The sequence below is a fragment of the Monodon monoceros genome, unplaced genomic scaffold (assembly GCF_005190385.1).
Source record: "Monodon monoceros isolate NGI ecotype Baffin Bay Population unplaced genomic scaffold, NGI_Narwhal_1 Super_Scaffold_16, whole genome shotgun sequence".
In the NCBI taxonomy this organism is placed as follows: Eukaryota; Metazoa; Chordata; class Mammalia; order Artiodactyla; family Monodontidae; genus Monodon; species Monodon monoceros.
The window spans coordinates 55,544,894-55,562,854 of NW_021703772.1; the positions used below are offsets into that span (position 1 = coordinate 55,544,894).

At 33.2% G+C, this 17,961-nt stretch overlaps 1 protein-coding gene across 3 annotated transcripts in view; it reads right to left on the reverse strand.

Moving 5' to 3' along the window:
• AGPS (alkylglycerone phosphate synthase) overlaps positions 1-17,961 on the reverse strand; it is a 280,454-nt gene that overhangs the window by 191,929 nt on the left and 70,564 nt on the right. For all 3 annotated transcript variants that reach the window (XR_003793973.1, XR_003793974.1, XM_029225507.1), the window contains exons 11-12: positions 10,048-10,175; positions 243-294 (exon numbers count right to left, since the gene is read on the reverse strand). Coding sequence is in view for 1 of the 3 variants with exons in the window: in XM_029225507.1 (XP_029081340.1) it covers positions 243-294; positions 10,048-10,175 (180 nt within the window). In the remaining 2 variants the exon portion in view is untranslated. The remainder of the gene's footprint in view (positions 1-242; positions 295-10,047; positions 10,176-17,961) is intronic.

A 17,961-nucleotide genomic window follows, 5' to 3' on the forward strand; every position in this document is an offset into this window, starting at 1 on the left:
CCCCTCCTTCATCTGCACCAGGGTATCCAGTGCAGCCTTCTTTCACATCACCTCTAACACTCCTGCACTCATTCATTTATACAACTGTCTGTCCTCATTAGACTGAGAACTTCCTGAAGGACAGGAGCTATGACATTTATCTTTCTAGCTCTGTACTCAGTACTCTTCCTGGCACATAACTGGTGTTTCATAAGTTTTTGTGGCTTAGTGAGCAGATTTTTAAAGTACCATTCCTTACTTACCAAACTGAAATTGCTGGTTGTCCATGAGGCGAATAGATGCAGGAGCACATCTCTGTTTTAAAAAGATTAAAAAAATGTGATACAAATTTAATACAGTAAAGAAGCTAGAGAGGTAGAAAATGAACGTCATCTTTCTGTATTTGAGATTAAGAGCTTAGTTCCTAAGGACACATACAGGAAAAAAAATGTTAACTTTTTATATAGTTTTATGACAACAAATAAAACATCAGTGGCTTCTATAAAGTATTTGGAGAGAAGAAATCTATGTACATAATATATATATATACATACACATGTTGCCAGATCTTTAATTTATCTACAGCAAGATCTGCTTAATGCCTAGCAAAGACCTGTGGAAATACCTAAAGGAAATATTAGGCCTCAAAGTAGATTATTTTAAAACAAAGTAGAAAACTTATAAACTAAAATCAATGCCTAGAGCATTATGCCACTGATGAACTATAATGGGTCACTGCGCTCTTATACTCTTTTAAAATGAGGAAGATGGTGGTGGCATTTTTGTGGGCCAAAACACTTTAAAAATTTAACTGAGATGTCTTCATAGATAAGGACTTGTTCTTTCTTTTCATTGCTTCTCATAATCCATTTTAAATAGAAAAACTATCAGACAATGTGCAGAATTCTAAGATCTTTCAAGGCTACTTGTATGAAAACAGAAACAAAACTTGAAGCATAACATTATGTATCTAAAACATCTAAAACTGCACCTGTGTTATATTTATCTAGGCACACACTAAAAGCTGCAAGGAAAGAAAAATGAAGAAAGCAAATATTCAAATTAACTTTGTGATGCTACAACACTACCATACAAACACTAGCAAGGTTTAAGTTAGCTACAGTTTTTCCAAAGAATTTAAGTGAGATTTACCCTAAATGGGATTTTTATATTCTATGCAACTTTTTAACATGGTTAAACTTCCACCAAGAAGCTGCTTTCAGACCACAAAATTTTGACTGTCATAAACTTTTTAAACATTTATCTTCTGAATAACATTTATCAATAAAATATCAACACAATGCTGAGATTTATAAAAATAGAATCACTCAAAAGAACAAAACTTATATATACCTTAACTGTGTGTTATAACATTTTTGCTATTATGTGCTTTTAATTGAACAAATACTTAATTTTATAAAACCACTCATAATACATACTTTATTTTACCCAACAAAATGACTGGTTAGATTCTTATTTTGAACACTGTATAATTTATTTCCTCATCTTTGATACTAAAGGTGAGATAATACAATCTATATTTTTAAAAAGTCATTGCCAAATCTGAAGAACAATATTAGGTAATTTATATGCTTAACATAACAATAACCTATTGCCTTACATTTTATAGAATCCTATTGTGTACAAGCTGTTTTCATATGTCTTTATTTAATATAAGAAACAACTCTGTCGGGGTAGCAGAACTGGTATTATCCTCATTTTACAGATGAGGATGTAAGAACCAGAGAGACTAAAAGACATGCCTGAGGTCAGATGACTGTAAAACAGTAAAGATAGAACTAGGACCAAGATATCCTGACAGCTAGATGAACGATATTTCAAATACGCCACACAGCCTCAAAAAAAATAAAAAAATTAAAAATCACAAAAGACACACACATACTTACACACACAGAGCTTTCAAGTCACATTTGAAACAAAAATTACATGAAAACCATCTTACTTGCTATTTTGCGGTGTTAGTAAAAGTACATTTATAAAATAAAATAAAAAATCTACAACCTGAGTACTTTCAAACCTTGATATAAACGTATCTTTGTAGTTGGGTTAATGCTTCTAAAAACATTACCAGTTTCCAAAATACTAAAGGAAAATCAATTTTCCTGAAACATTTTTATTAAAACAGGCACATCAACTTCAAATAAAACAAATAAAGCCTGAGTAGACCACGTTTCTTTTCTTCATAAAATAAACAGAATATCACATAACATATGTATTTATATGTTTGGGCTTAAGCACACCAGTAAAATATGAGAAAGAATTCAGAGCCATTCTGTCATTATTAGAAAAAAAACTTTTAAATTCCTACCAACAACTTGTAAATTCCATCTCTTACTGCCACTCAGATTCTACTTCACCTGTATCTATAGCAGGTGTTATTAATGAAAACAGCCCACATAAGCACACATATAACAGAAAATGGAAAAAAAGCATATTACATTTATAGTAAATTTCTAGTGGAATTCAATCTCTGAAATAACTAAAATACAATATGTAGGCCTTGATAAGATCTTAGTTTGAAAGACTATCCACAAAATACATTTTGGGGACAACTGGAATAATTGATTATAGAATGAATACTAGATGGCATTAAGAAATTACTGCTGGACTGACACAGAGAACAAACTAGTGGTTATCAGCTGGAGTGGTGGGGTGGATATAGGGGTGGAGAAGTTGGAGGTACAATCTATTGGGTGTAAGACAGGCTCAAGGATGTATTGTACAACACAGGGAATACAGCCAATATTTGGTAGTAATTATAAATGGAAAGTAGTCTTTAAAAATTGTACAAAAATTTGAAAATTAATTTAAAAAAAAGAAAACCAGGGAAAAAAGTACTGCTGATTTTCTCATTTCCCACCAGGAAGAGGAATTAACCAAAGGCTCAGTGTGCCCTGCCGGAACCAGATTAGGGCCTGAAGCAATCCGGCGGTTTTGCGGCCAGCTCACAAGAAAGCGAGTTGAAGAAAGGAGCTCAGGGGCACTGTAATTCACAAACCTGCAGAGTTATAAATGACAGCTATCATCCACAATAATGGTATTGTGGCTATAAAAAAGAACACCTTAATTTTCAGAAGATATATACTGAAGTATTTGGAAGTCAAATGTCATAATGCAACTTAATTTCAAATGGTCAAGGAAAAATACACAAATATGTAAAACAAACAGCAAAAAGTCAGTAATTTTTGCATATACAAGATGAATATACAGGTGACCACTGTACTATTCTTTCAAAGTTTGTGTATGCTTAAAATTTTCAAATAAAAGTTGAAAAAATAAGTGAGAAACTTGCTTCAGGGCACTTGCTACATACAGCAACTGATATTCAACTATATTGAATATGATTTTAACTTGACAGCTGAGTTATATAAACTAGTCAGTCATCCACTGCTCCTATTTATACTGAGGCAGAGTTGATGATTACATACTAATATATCGAAAAAAGAATTAAAAGCTATAGAAAGCTTTTTGTATCTAGATAATAAATATTAAATTCACTTTCAACACTGACTTTTAAAAATTATCAAAATCAAACCAACAGCTTTAGTAAGTCTCATGTTTTAATAGTGCCACATTTTTTAAAAAGTCAGTGAATGGAGTTTTTCAGTTATTGTCACAAGTAAATTCTCATAAGCAAAGCACAGCATCAAGATTGCTTTAGATTCTCCAGTAAATAATCTGTAAGTAACTATGCATCATTCTAAAAATACAAAGGAGGAAAAGTTTCTTAGAATTTTAAATCAGAAGTCATGACACCTAATTAAATAGGAGTCCTTATAATCAAAAAGCCAAAATAATATTACTATTCTTAAAAAACATTCAAACTAATTACTATGCTTACAGTTAAGATTAGGTTATATTTTAATGCTATAAAACTACTTTGGTAAGTAAAAAAAATTCAAAATAACTCCTTTAAAAGTTAAAGACATCACAAATTCTGAGAATTTGAGCTCTAAATTCAATCCCGTGCTATACAATTATGCTCTGCTAGAGTATTCCATAGATGAGGAAAGGGGAAAAGGGTCCTTGAGTTAAAGTGACCCCTGGTGGTAGGTGATCAGAACTAACCTGAGAGGGGATATTCTTACCTAGAAATTTTAATGGTGGGTTGATGATACATTCAGGGTATTTAAGGAACACTCAAACAAAAATTGCTTACTTGAAGTGGAGTTAATGAAATAACTGATTTTGTTTTTATTATGATAAATGCACTCTGACTAAAATCGCTTAGGTCACCTGCTTGTACTTTATACTTTAGTAAATAGTCTAAAAAAATCATATGAGAAATTCATTATGGACTAATAAATAAATATCAATATCTTTGTTTTATCTGAGCAAAGAAGAAATAAATAAACCACAGTGACCTCAAAGCATGGGTATATGACTGACTAAGTCAAATTGCTGCCAATTTCTTCACTTTAATGACGCTACAACCAGGAATTTACTTGAATACGTAACCTGAAAAATAAAAAACCACCACTCTAATTAGTCTTATAAGAAACACATCAAAAGATTTCTGCAAAATTTGTTTTTATGGAACTAAGTCATATTGCTTTCTTGTCACAGGGAAAACCAGAACTCGCACTTCAGATGAGACACTTTGTTCGAGGAGGTATCTTAGTTTACTAGCTACTGGCGAAAGAAATTCAATATTAACATGTTTCATACGTCTGCATGATTTCTTCTAACTTCATAAGGATAAACTATAAAATATAAGCACTGAGTGGCAGTCCTCTATCTCTGGTATCTTGGTTAAAAAATGAATAATCTTTGAATTGAAAAGGTTTGTTTTTTCAAGGAGTAAATCAAACTTTCAGTATAGACTCTGGAATGGCCTTAGTTCCTGAGCCTTAAAACTATTCTGGGGATAGTCTACTAACATACTGTATCAGAAGCTAATGCTTCAATACCAAACCCCTTGTATATGGCTATACAAAAATTTAAGCACAGAAAATTTTATCATGATATGCAGTATCTTTGGTGACTGTTAGAAGACAGAAACCATGTCTATTTAACTTACATAATATCAACTGCACTATGTTGGATATAAAGTTAAAAACATACTCTCCCACATAAAAAACACAATAAAATAATTGATATTAATTTAATTAATAAATTAATTTATAAGTCCAAAAAAAGGATATGTAAAAGAAGAGAATTCTGTTAAATCAAATTTCTAGGTATAAAAGCTTAAAATGTAGACAGAATTAGTTCTTCCTCTAATAATAAATTGGAATTGACACCACAGATGAAATCATGCAATATTTAAGGCTACTGGTAAACTGGTTAATCCTATTAGAAAGGATACACTGGTTTATAGCCAGGAATCTACACTGTAAACAAGAACTTTTTTAGCAAGAGAATTATCTCTTCGTTTTAAAGAATGAAACAAATACATAATACAGGGTAGATATTTCCCTCCACTTCTGTTAAGGAAAGGGGCAAAAGTTAATGCCAAACAGTCTCCTGGTCAAAATTGTACATTTTCAGTTTAGTAAAGGTGTAATGACTAGAGCATGTCTCATAACTGTCCTCAAGTCTGATACATTTTGCTGGATCACACAGTAAAGAATCCAATTAACCAAACATTTGGCTAGGTTATTCTCTCTGCTTCAGAGGGAGAAAAACATGACATCAAAAAATGATTTAAAATAACAATTCCATTTTCTATATGTAACAAATTATCTCCAAGAATTATCACTTAATATAAATAAGCTTTAAATGTTTTACAATATAAGTGCTAAACCTAACTCCTTTCAATTGATTTGAATCCCTACAGGATAAATCAAGTTGAAAACAGAACAATTCAGAATTAAGATATAATAGTCTGAAGTGTCAGACATGAACTATGTATATCTTCTGAAATTACGGTCTAAACTCACTAGAAAAAAATACCCTATCAGTTTAAAATTGTTTAAAATAAAAGTGATAGTAGGTAGAAAGGGCCATCCCTTGTCAAAAGAAAAAGCTGCCTTTTAATCTGTAATTCTAAAAACCTAGTTCTGATACTGAGAAATACAGTTTTCAGAGGAATTTGTACTAATCCATGCCACATACAGACAGTCAATGTTTCCTCATAATGGAACAAATTGGTCCTCTCTCAATACCACAAGGCATAACTCCTAAGTTTTTATTGGCAAATGGTGGGGGAAGATCCCAAACTTTGTAAATTGCCTTTGAACTTGTTTCAACATTCCATGTTCCCTTCAACCCTTGTAAAAACATACTTCCCATTTTAAAACAAACAATAAAAGAGAAAAATAAAATATTATATCTGACACTGATATTCTGATTAAAAAACACAATTTTCCCCCCTCTTGAGAAGCTACAGTAGGAAATCTACTCTCTGAGAAAATCTTAAAAGCCACTTACCCATCTACTGAGTAAAGCTGGAGATTCTACTGGACTGCCACTGATGAGATAGAATCACATTAATCTTCCACTAAATCTTCCTTTCTAGCTCCTCACAGGCAGTGAAGTACTGAAAGAGGACAATTCCTCACATGGACAAAGATCAGATGAGTGACCTTAGTAGAATCCTTCTGCTGCCAGTATAAAGTTGCTTTATTTATTTCCTTCAGTAAGAATAGTGATAAAAATATACACAGAGCCCACCTAGCTATCTGTGAACAATCATGTCCGCTCCTTTCCAAAAGATACTCATCCAAAAGCAACTTGAGTCTGAAAATAGTGCAAAAATGGAAGTGCTATGAAATGACAGTGAGGAATTACAAGCAGCCAACTCATTACTCAATCAAGAATTTGGCACAATCGTAAACCGTGTACCGTCTATTTTAATGGATCTTAATTTCCTTGCTATCAACTGAAATTCCAAATCACAAACTGAACAATGACTAGTGCCAAAACCTGATAATTTCCTCAATTTTTCTGCTTGAGAATACTGTTATAAAGCAGGGCAGCATATACAGTACCATTCTTGACACATGAGATCTGTATACTCTATAAACTAATACACAAATGTCCCTAAACATAATACATTTACCCATTTCCAGGAAAGGGAATGCCTCTCTATATGTGCAGTATAACAAGAGTAAAAAATGCAGGTTCCCCAAATAGTGGAATATTTCCAAATCCCAGTAACTATTCTTAGCAAGTGTTTCATTCATAAGAGCAACATTTGAGAATGAAATATTATCTATCTAGACTTTTCAATCAGTTTCAAGTAAGGCAAGCTTTCCAATTACATGGTATTTTTGTCTCTAAAAATTATCTACTACTAATTACAGAGAACCAAATTATTAAAACTATAGATTAGAAAGGAGCTTTCTTTTTGACCTGGTTTTTAACCACAGGGTGGCACTTTCTATCAATCATCACCTTTATTTATCCCAAGATATATATATTCAATATAGTTTTCTGTAGTGAATTTAGATTATGGTCATATTGTAAATATACAAAGAATTTTTTTAAGAACTTTTACTGATTTATGCAAAGATGAAGAAAAATGTTACCACCTGCCTTCATTATCACAAGTAGCTCTTATCTGTTACTTTCTATCAGGGGCATATTAAATTGTAACAAAAACTGCAACAAACTGCACCAACTATTTATGTTTAAATTCAATATTTCCAATTTTAGTGAAATTATAAATTAAGGATTTTGACATATTTGTACACCATTTCTCATTAATGAAACCTAAGACAGATTTACATGTGAGTGTTTTTAATGCAGAAAAGCAGATGGAGCACTCAGGAAAGCATAAAATATGTCTACTTCTATTCCAAAGATCATATAACAACACTTTTTAACAAGTCTACTAAATCTGTGTTCAACAGAGGGGAGGTATTGTGAAGGGGCAGAGTTGGCCAAGATAGACTGTGTACTCAATAAGATCTTCTGTTAAAAATACATACAAATCAGACTAGTTTTATAAATTCTGTAATTATTTTAAAAATCTAACTTGGCATTCATGTTTATTTTGCCATAAAAAAAAATGGAGGCAATAATGGTCAACTAAAAACATGCCATTCAAAACTTGAACAAGAGGGACAATATAAACTGTATCTTTAATAATAAAGCTTTTCTTGGAGGGGTATAGTCAAGCTTGACAAAGATGAAAAGTAAATAAAAATAAAAGTAGTTAACACAAAGAATGAACTACAATACAAACTGAAAACACCAGAATAAAAAATATCTCATTAAGGAAGATTTGAAATTAATCAGAAAATATTTATGGAAAATATTTGCTTTTATTTTGATTTTTAATTGGTGAATTTATGGTTATTTTCTTAAAAAGAACAAAAAAAACCCAGTTTCCCATTCTTCTAGGAATGAATTCACAGGCAAAACCACAAGGCTCTTCAAGTACTTCTTTTGTTTCTTAATACCTGAGGTATCTTAAATTCAAAGTTACTTCCTTGGCCTTTAAGTGATGGAAGGGTTTAGCAACAAGTTATCAGAACACACGTGAACTTTACTGCTCGGTGCTCAAATATTTACATCTAAAACTTATCTCCGCTCCTTTACTCAATAATTCTACTTTTAAATATTACCGCCATCTCGTTATTTTAGCAAACATAGCATAATACTAGCTCCTTAACCGTAACATAATATCCTCAAAGTTCAAGTGAATTAGGAGCTCTTAAGGATTTCAACATCACTTCTGCGTTAACACCACCAAAGTAACCTGCCACAAGTTCAAGAATGTTCATTCCATGACTATACGTGTCTTTTAAAACTCTTCCCTTTACCTAGGAGTAAGACAACCAAGATTAAGGAGCCTATGACTAAATCTTGATGAAGGGAAAAAGCAATCTAATGATAAGTAACTGAAGCTACTTGGAAATGATAAAAATTACCCTTCTCAGCTGTTAGGTTAGGTGATCATATAGTTGGACTTCTTAAAAGTGAGAAACTGTAAGAAAGAATGAGTGTCTCAGAAGGCAAAACTGAGTGTATGGAATAAAGAGCACTGGAAATGGTAAATATGTGGGTAAATATAACATTTTTTTTTACTCATTTTATATATTTTTAAAACATTAATAGTGGTTTGGTTCTCTTGGAATGGTATGAAGATAAGACTCAGTATCTTACAAAGTCCGCAATGAAACGGAGTACTTGCTAGATACCACTCTTTTTCCTTATCAGATCCTCCCTCCACCCTACTCTGAATACCCAGAAGCTGACCTATATGGGTCACATCAGAAAGCTCCCTTGCACTCAAGATTCAAATTGGGTATAGTTGATGGGAAGTATTAAAGAACTCTGAGTTTGGAGAAAGCAAGAAGAGAGAGGCTGGAGTATATTCCCTTGACTTCCTCCCTGCTGGGAAATGTTGAAATAAGAATTTTTTCACAAACCATTATAGTTTAAACAATGAACCAAATGTCTAAAGAAACGCAAGAACTCCCACACTGATACACACAACTAACGAAGAAATAAAATTACTTGGCATTATTTAGTCTTTTTAAAACCCTTGACAATATATCCCTTTTTTTAAAGAAAGGGAAAGTGGGAATTCTTCTTAGCTTATATCTAAATATCTTGTATTATGTTATACTATATTATATTACTTACTTTAAGATATAGCTAAGGAAATATTAAAAAACAAGTAAGGCCTAGTAGCAGCACATTCTAAGAACTGATAAAGTTTGATTACTTATATTTAATTTCTGTATTTTGGGGCCATTAATATTCAGCCAATTATTTTAATTTCAATAAATATCTTAAGAAAAATGCAATATTACTGCAATTAATCACAAAATATCTTACCCAAAAGTAACTTAAGAAAACATTCAATAAAGGCAGAGACATTTGAAGCCATCAACTCAGGTACATACCTTACCTTGTCTTAAAATTGTACAGCATTCTTTAAACCAAGAAATAGATGTATAATTACTCAAAGAAATAGCAACTGAACTTAAAGGGACGATTTTACAACATTACCTTTTCATATAGAACTGGGTAAAAATCACAAATATAACACAACTAAATATGAAGATTATATGTGACATATCAAAATCAATTATGCAGCAGAATTTTTTTAAATATAAATATATATGGGTGGGTTTTTGTTTTTGTTTTTACCTGTTTTGCAATTTCTCTTAAACAGGCTACTCCTCGTTCAAAATTAGGGAAAGCTACTGAGCCATACTTTTGGTATTCAGGGATTGGTCTGATTTTTATTGTAGCTTCTGTTATCACACCAAGAGTTCCTGAAAAAGAAGGGGGAATAATCCAATATATTACATGCCAATTTTCTAAATCATATTTAAATCTACTTTATCTATTTATTCTACTAATTTATTCTATTAATCATATTTAAATCTATTTAATCTATTCTATGTGGGGAATAATGGCTAGTCAAGTCCTTCTAGAAAAACATCTAAGCAAAATTTATAATTTCTAAAAAAAGTTTTTGGAATACATTTTTCTTAGCTATGTATAAATATTTTAAAACATTTTAAGGTAACCTTTCTCCAAAGAGGTTAATTTTAAATAGTTTTTAAAGTATTACAACTTATTAAAATTTAAATCTGAAAAACAACAGGTTTTTATATCTCATATGCATTCAAACAAAAGTATATTTTGATAGTTGAACCTATTTTTACTATGACAACAATTTATTGGGGCAAAAAGAATCTAATTTTCTATGAGAATTTAAGTTGACAAAAGAAATTAGAGAGACTATTACACTTTGCCTTTTTTCCTAAGAATTCATACGAAGAAAAGATAAAGGCAATATTAAGATGCCCTTAGAAGAAAAAAAAAACATATTTCAGAGACAAAATAGTTATAAATAGCTAACAGAAGAGGACCATCAATGAAACAAATGTCCTTTTGTTTATTACATGGAGGAGTGGAGGACAAATCAGAGAGGAAAAATGCAAGTTAAATATAACTACATGATCTAAATAGCTATGCTAAAATATTTGAAGAGACATGGTTAAAAATAATTGCATTCAAGAAGCCAAGCTTTCAAAATCAGTGCTTTCTAATGTACAAATGATATGAATTATTATTAATACTATTAAGTAAATTTTCTTAGAATCATGAAAAAAAGAATGAAAGGGAAATACGAAATTATAGAACTTAATTACAATACTAGAAATAAGTTAAAAGTATCACAAAAATCAATGCTTCCAATAAATTTATAATATACCTAAAATAAAATGTTAATATATAATACTGTAGAAGATTAAAAACTACGAGTCCACAAAGAGTAAACTACATTATATCACAATATGTTTGTCACATATACAAATGATTTCCTACTTAGATAGCAAATACAACCCTATTATGATTTGTAAAATCACAAAAGCTCTGCAAACTTGACTGACTAATATTTGAATAAAAAGATAGATATATCTTGTACATTTTAAAAGACAGTAAGAGTGACTAGACTTTCTCTTTTATTTTAGCATCTTTATTGAGATATAATTCACAGACAATAAAATTCACCTATTTAAAATGTAAAATTCAATGGTTTTAAACTATTTACAGATATATGCAACTATCACTACTATCTAAGTTTACAACATTTTCATCACCCCCAAAAATAAATCCCATACCCATTTTCCCCACACACACCTCAGCCCTAGACAAACACCAGTATACTTTCTCTCCAGAAATTTGCCTATTCCGAGCATTTCATATAAATAGAATCTTACAATATGTGGCCTTTTGTGACTGGCTACTTTCATTTAAATGTTTTCAAGGTTCATCCATGTTGTAGCATGCACTAAGTACTTCATTCCTTTTAATTGCTGGATATTATTCCATTGTATGGTATGGACATTTGGGTTTCTACTTTTTTTTTTTTTTTTTAAACTCAATTACCAGCTTGTTATAAAAGGAAACAACTCAGGAACAATCAAACTGAAGAGATGCACAGAACAAAGTATGGGGGAAAAGGTGCAGAGTTCCCAAGCCCTCTCCAGATACACCACCCTCCCAGCACTTCCATGTGTTTACCAACCCAGTAGTCCTCTGAAACTCATAATTTAGGGATTTTTATGGAGGCTTCATTACACAGGCATGATGACTAAACCACAGATATGGGTGACTAATTCAACTTCCAGCTGCTCCTCTCCTCTCCTCTCCTCTCCCCTCCCCTCCCCTCCCTAGAGGTCAGGGGGTGAAGCTGAAAGTTCCACAGGTTTCCATATTTTGGCTACTATGAATAATGCTACTACAAATATAGGTGTAAAAGTTTGTATGTGGATATATGTCTTCCTTTCTCTTGGACAGATACACGAACTTTCTTAATTTCAAAAAACCTTTGACCCTATTCCATGTAACACTCTACCTCAGCTACCTTTCCTGAGACTAAGTTCTAGGCAAGGGCAGCTAAGAGGTGAGGAGGGGCTCACTTCCTGCACCCAGCCTAAATTGGTGGGACAGAGACTCTACTTTGAGTGATGCACTAAGCCTATGGTCCCAACCCTTTGCCCTGGCTTGTAAAGGGCTGGTATCTTGCCAGGAGAAGCAAACCAAACCTACTTTCCTTCCTCCATCTCCCCAGCACTTAGTTTCTAAAGTAAGGGTGTCCTCAGAGAAAAACATGCCACTGTCCCCATACCCACCTCCACAGGCTTAGCTCAGAGATTTTGCCAGAGGAAGAAATAAGCCATAACACAGCTCCCAATCTTTTTTTCGAAGATTATTTGCAACAGAGCATGAAGAAGTTCAAGAGGTTTCAAGAATACTCTTGAAAACAGTGGAGGATGTGGTAAAAGGTAATTGGGAAGACATAGATAAATTTATTGGAGATATAGGCAAAATTGCAGGCCTGGTTTGCCTGGTTTGCCTGGTAGAAACCTGGGGATACTGGAAGTCCTAGGTACAGCGACCAGGCAAGAGAAAAACATAAAAGACATAAAAACTGGAAAGGAAGAAGTAAAACTGTCTCTATTTGTAGACGACATGGTTTTATATATGGCTGGCTATACCATGCCATTTTATATAAGAGATAAACATCTGCAAATTCTGTTATCTGCAGGGGTTTCTGGAAGCAATCCCCTGCAGACACTGAAGAACAACTGTACAGAAAACCCTAAAGAGTCAACCAAAAAACTATTCAAACTAATCAGCAAATTCAGTACAGTTGCAGGATACAAAATTAACATACAAAAATCAGAAGCGTTTCTATACATTAACAGTGAATTTTCTGAACGAGAGATAAAGAAATTAATCCCATTTACAAGAGCATCAAAAGCAATAAAATACTTAGGAATAAATTTAACCAGGGAGGTAAAAGATCTCTACTCTGAAAACTAGGGCACTGATTGAAAAAAAAAAAAAAATTGGGGCTTCCCTGGTGGTGCAGTGGTTGAGAGTCCGCCTGCCGATGCAGGGGTCATGGGTTCGGCCCCGGTCCGGGAAGATCCCACACGCTGCGGAGCGGCTAGGCCGTGAGCCATGGCCGCTGAGCCTGCGTGTCCGGAGCCTGTGCTCCGCAACGGGAGAGGCCACAACACTGAGAGGCCGCCTACGGCAAAAAAAAAAAAAAAAAAAAATTGAAGAAGACACAAGTAAATGGTAAGGTATCCTGTGTTCATTCATGGGTTGAAAAAATTAGTATTGCTAAAATGTCAGTACTACCAAAAGACATCTACAGACTCAATGCAATTCCCATCAAGATTCCAATGGCATTTTTTACAGAAAAACAAACAAAAATCACTCCTAAAACTTATATGGAACCACAAAAGACTCCAAATAGCCAAAGAAATTCTGAGAAAGAAGAACAAAGCAGGAGGCATCACACTTACTGATCTCAAGCTATACTCTAAAGCTATAGTAAAGAGTATTGTACTGGAATAAAAACAAACAGATCAATGGAACAGAATCAAGAGCCCAGAAATAAACCCAAGCATATACAGTCATATAATATTTGACAAAGGAGCTGATAGTACTTAAAGGAGAAAACACAGCCTCTTTAATAAATGGTGCTGGGAAAACAGGACATTGACATGTAAAAGAATGAAACCTGACACCTATCTTACACCACTCAAAAAAATTAACTCAAATGTTTAAAGGCTTGTATGTAAGATCTGAAACCGTGAAGCTCCCAGAAGAAAACATAGGGGAAAAGCTCCCTGACATATGTATTGGTAATGATTTTTTGGAAATCACACCTAAAGCACAAGCAACAAAATAAAAAACAAATAAGTGGGACTACATCAAACTAAAAAGATTCTTTCTGCACAGCAAAAGAAACCATAAACAAAGTGAAAAGACAACCTACAGAATTGGAAAAAATATATGCAAACTATTTATGTGATAAGAAGTTAATATCTAAAATATATAAAGAACTCATACAACTCAATAGCAAAAAAGAAATAATTCAATTAAAAAAACAGGCAAAGGACCTGAATAGACATTTTTCCAAAGAAGATACACAAATGGCCAACAGGTACATGGAAAGATGTTCAACATCACCAGGGGAAGGAGGCAAGTTGAAACCACAAAGAGATATCACCTCACACCTTCCAGAATGGCCATTATCAAAAAGATAAGAAATAACAAACACTGGCATGGATATGGAGAAAAGGGAACCCTTGTGCACTGTTGGTAGGATTATAAATTGGTGCAGCCACTATGGAAAACAGTATGAAGGTTCCTAAAAAAATAAACATGAAACTACCATATGATCCAGCAATTCCACTTCTGGGAATATATCTGAAAGAAACAAAAACACTAACTCAAAAAGATATTTGCAGCCCCCCATGTTCATAGCAGCATTATTTACAACAGCCAACCACAGAAATAACCTAAGTGTTCATCAATGAATGAATGGATAAAGAAGTTGTGGTATATATATATACAATGGAGTATTATTCAGGCATTAAAAAAAAATGAGGAAATCCCACCATTTGTGACAACATGGATAGACCTTGAAGGCATTACGTAAGTTAAATAAGTCAGATAGAGGAAGACAAGTATTATATGATTTCAATTTTATGTGGAATCTAATAAAAATAAACAAACAATAAAAATACACCAAACTCACAGAAAAAGACATCAGATTTGTGGTTCCAAAGGCAGAGGGTAGGGGGAGGAAGGTGGTCAAAAGGTACAAACTTTCAGTTATAAGATAAATAAGTATCAGGGATGTAATGTACAACATGATGACTACTGTTAACGCTGCTGTATGATAAACAAGAAAGTTGTTAAGAGAGTAGATCCTCAGAGTTCTCATCACAAGAATAATTTTTTTTTCATTTTTTTTAATTGTATCTATATGAGATGATGGATGTTAACTAAGCCTATTGTGGTAATCATTTCACAATATATGTAAATCAAACCATGATGCTGTACACCTTAAATTTATACAGGGATGTATGTCAATTATTGCTCAATAAAACTAGGGTAGGGGGGAACAGTGGGGAGGACCCCTCCTAAGCTCACAAAAAATCTCAAACAATAACCCTAGGAACTATCCTTTCTAAGGGATACATTTTAAACAGGTGAATTTTATGGTATGTAAATTATATCTCAATAAAACAAAGGAAACTTCAGAGTTATCTTCTTAAACAAGGAGCTATGAGCCATACATTTTAGAAATAGGGGTATTTTTAGAGACAGGTATCTTAGGCTACAGAAAGAGTCTAAATGAACTCTAAACCTTTGCCAGAAAGAGGCATAAGGCTGACAGACTATGCTGCCTTCTCATCCACCAACACAGAATTATCTATTACACCTATTCTTTCTTACCGAGACAAGTAGTATCACTTTAATTTTTAAAGTTGCTAATTCTTCTGCCACTATACTGATGCCATCCCTAAGCTTATTTGTAATTTTTTCTACTCTTTTCAACATTTTTCGAAGTTCCTGGTAGTCTTAGAATTAACACCTCATGCTGAAAGCTGTTTCTACAAACAAACTGAAATTTGTCAGGCATAGCTCCTAAAGGCATGAATCATCTTTTCTATTTATTCTAATCTCTCCGCAGACTACAGAAAACTTTAATAAATATTTGTTCAAACTCAAAAGTCACCAGGTTGAAATTCATTAAGGAAAAGAAAGCTGGGGGTTGGGGTAGGAGGGAGGTCCAAGAGAGAGGGGATATATGTATACATATAGCTGATTCACTTCTTTGTACAGCAGAAACTAACACAACATTGTAAAGCAATTTTTCTCCAATAAAAAAGTAAATAAATAAATAAACTCAAGCGGGAAAACTGTGAAAAGAAGGTTAGTATAAGCCTTGATTTTAGACAGGAAAATTTCTCTATTTAAAATTAAACTCCAGGGACTTCCCTGGTGGCACAGTGGTTAAGAATCTGCCTGCCAAGGCAGCGGACAAGGGTTCGAGCCCTGGTCCAGGAAGGTCCCACATGCCAAGGAGCAACTAAGCCCGCGTGCCCCAAATACTAAGCCTGTGCTCTAGAGCCCACGAGCCACAACTACTGAGCCCATGTGCCACAACTACTGAAGCCTGCATGCCTAGAGCCCGTGCTCCACAACAAGAGAAGCCACCACAAGGAGAAGCCCGCGCACCACAACGAAGAGCAGCCCCCACTCACCGTAACTAGAGAAAGCCCACGCACAGCAAGGAAGAACCAATGCAGCCAAAAATAAATAAGTAAATTTTGAAAAAAATTTAAAAATAATAATAATAATAAATAAATAAAATTAAACTCCAAGTTCCTGACTTTTTGTGAAATATTTCTTTACATCTCAGAAATAAAGCCATTTGAAAATATTTCTATAAATTACCACATATAATATAACCTAAATATAATCCAAAGAAAAAATCAGAAACCATTTAAAAGCCAATCAATGAGGGTCTGCTTAAATAGAACAGAGTACATACCAATGGAACATCAGGTAGCTGCCAAAAAGAATGAAGTGGTTCTAAATGTGATGACTTGAAGTGAGCGTTATAAAATTACGTATAAATCAAAGAGTAGTAAACTCCCATTTGTGTTTTTAAAAACACATACATATACGCTTATAAATAGCAAGAGTGTTTACTCTGGGCAAGGGAGATGCCTAAAAGACAGGGATAGAAGGCAGATTTTTCCCTATACATCTTTTGTACCTTTTGAATTTTGTACATGTATGTACATATTTTAACTTTGTACATGTAATTACTTACTCAAAAAGTTTATTTAAAAATATATATGTATAAAACATTGGCAAACTTTCCTTAAAATTCTAATTCTACATCCAAATTCTAAGGTACTAGTAAGAAGTGACCATGCCTTAAATTTCTGTACACCCATATTGCCTCATACGTATAGCATACATTCTAAAGTGGTAAAACCCACCATAACACTATAAGTAAGGTTAAAAAATAAAAATTAGTAAAATGAGACTTTGCATTGTTGCAAGGTTAATGAAATGACCAAGGCAAGTCTGTGCAACTATCCAGCTATGAGTTCTGCAGCAGGGGTTAGGGGTTGGGGGGGGTCCCCACTGTAAAAGAAAACTCCATCCAAGTCCCAAATGCAGTCTGGCACAAGGCATTTCTTCCATCCAGATTTATATTCAAATTAATCCAACCATAAATGTTTACATCTAAATTCACTTCATTGAAAGGCTCACTTCTGTTGGGCTTTATTATATTTATTGATTCTTTTGCTCTGGGAATTTTATGTCACTACTTAGATTACTTATCACTTGATTATATGCACATTATACCAATATTTTATATCCACTTTATATAATTGTTTGTAAACAACTCCATGGCAATGTGACATCATAGAGGCTTATATGTCATTCACTTTCTGTTTCAATAAAAATATGTTACTGTAAATTTTAGAATTTTCTGTTTTATAATTTCAAATATAGTGTTCTTAAGAAAACTGAAAGCTTCAACTACTAGCTAATACAAAATGCAAGTATTTGCTTGACGTAAATAAAATCTTTCATAATTTGAAAATATACGTTCAGGTGACCTCAGGACTGAGAAGAAAGGTAATCATTTGATTCTGAATCTTCCCTCTCCCTCTACCCTCCTCCCCTCAAACATGAAAATCAACAAGGAAAACAAAT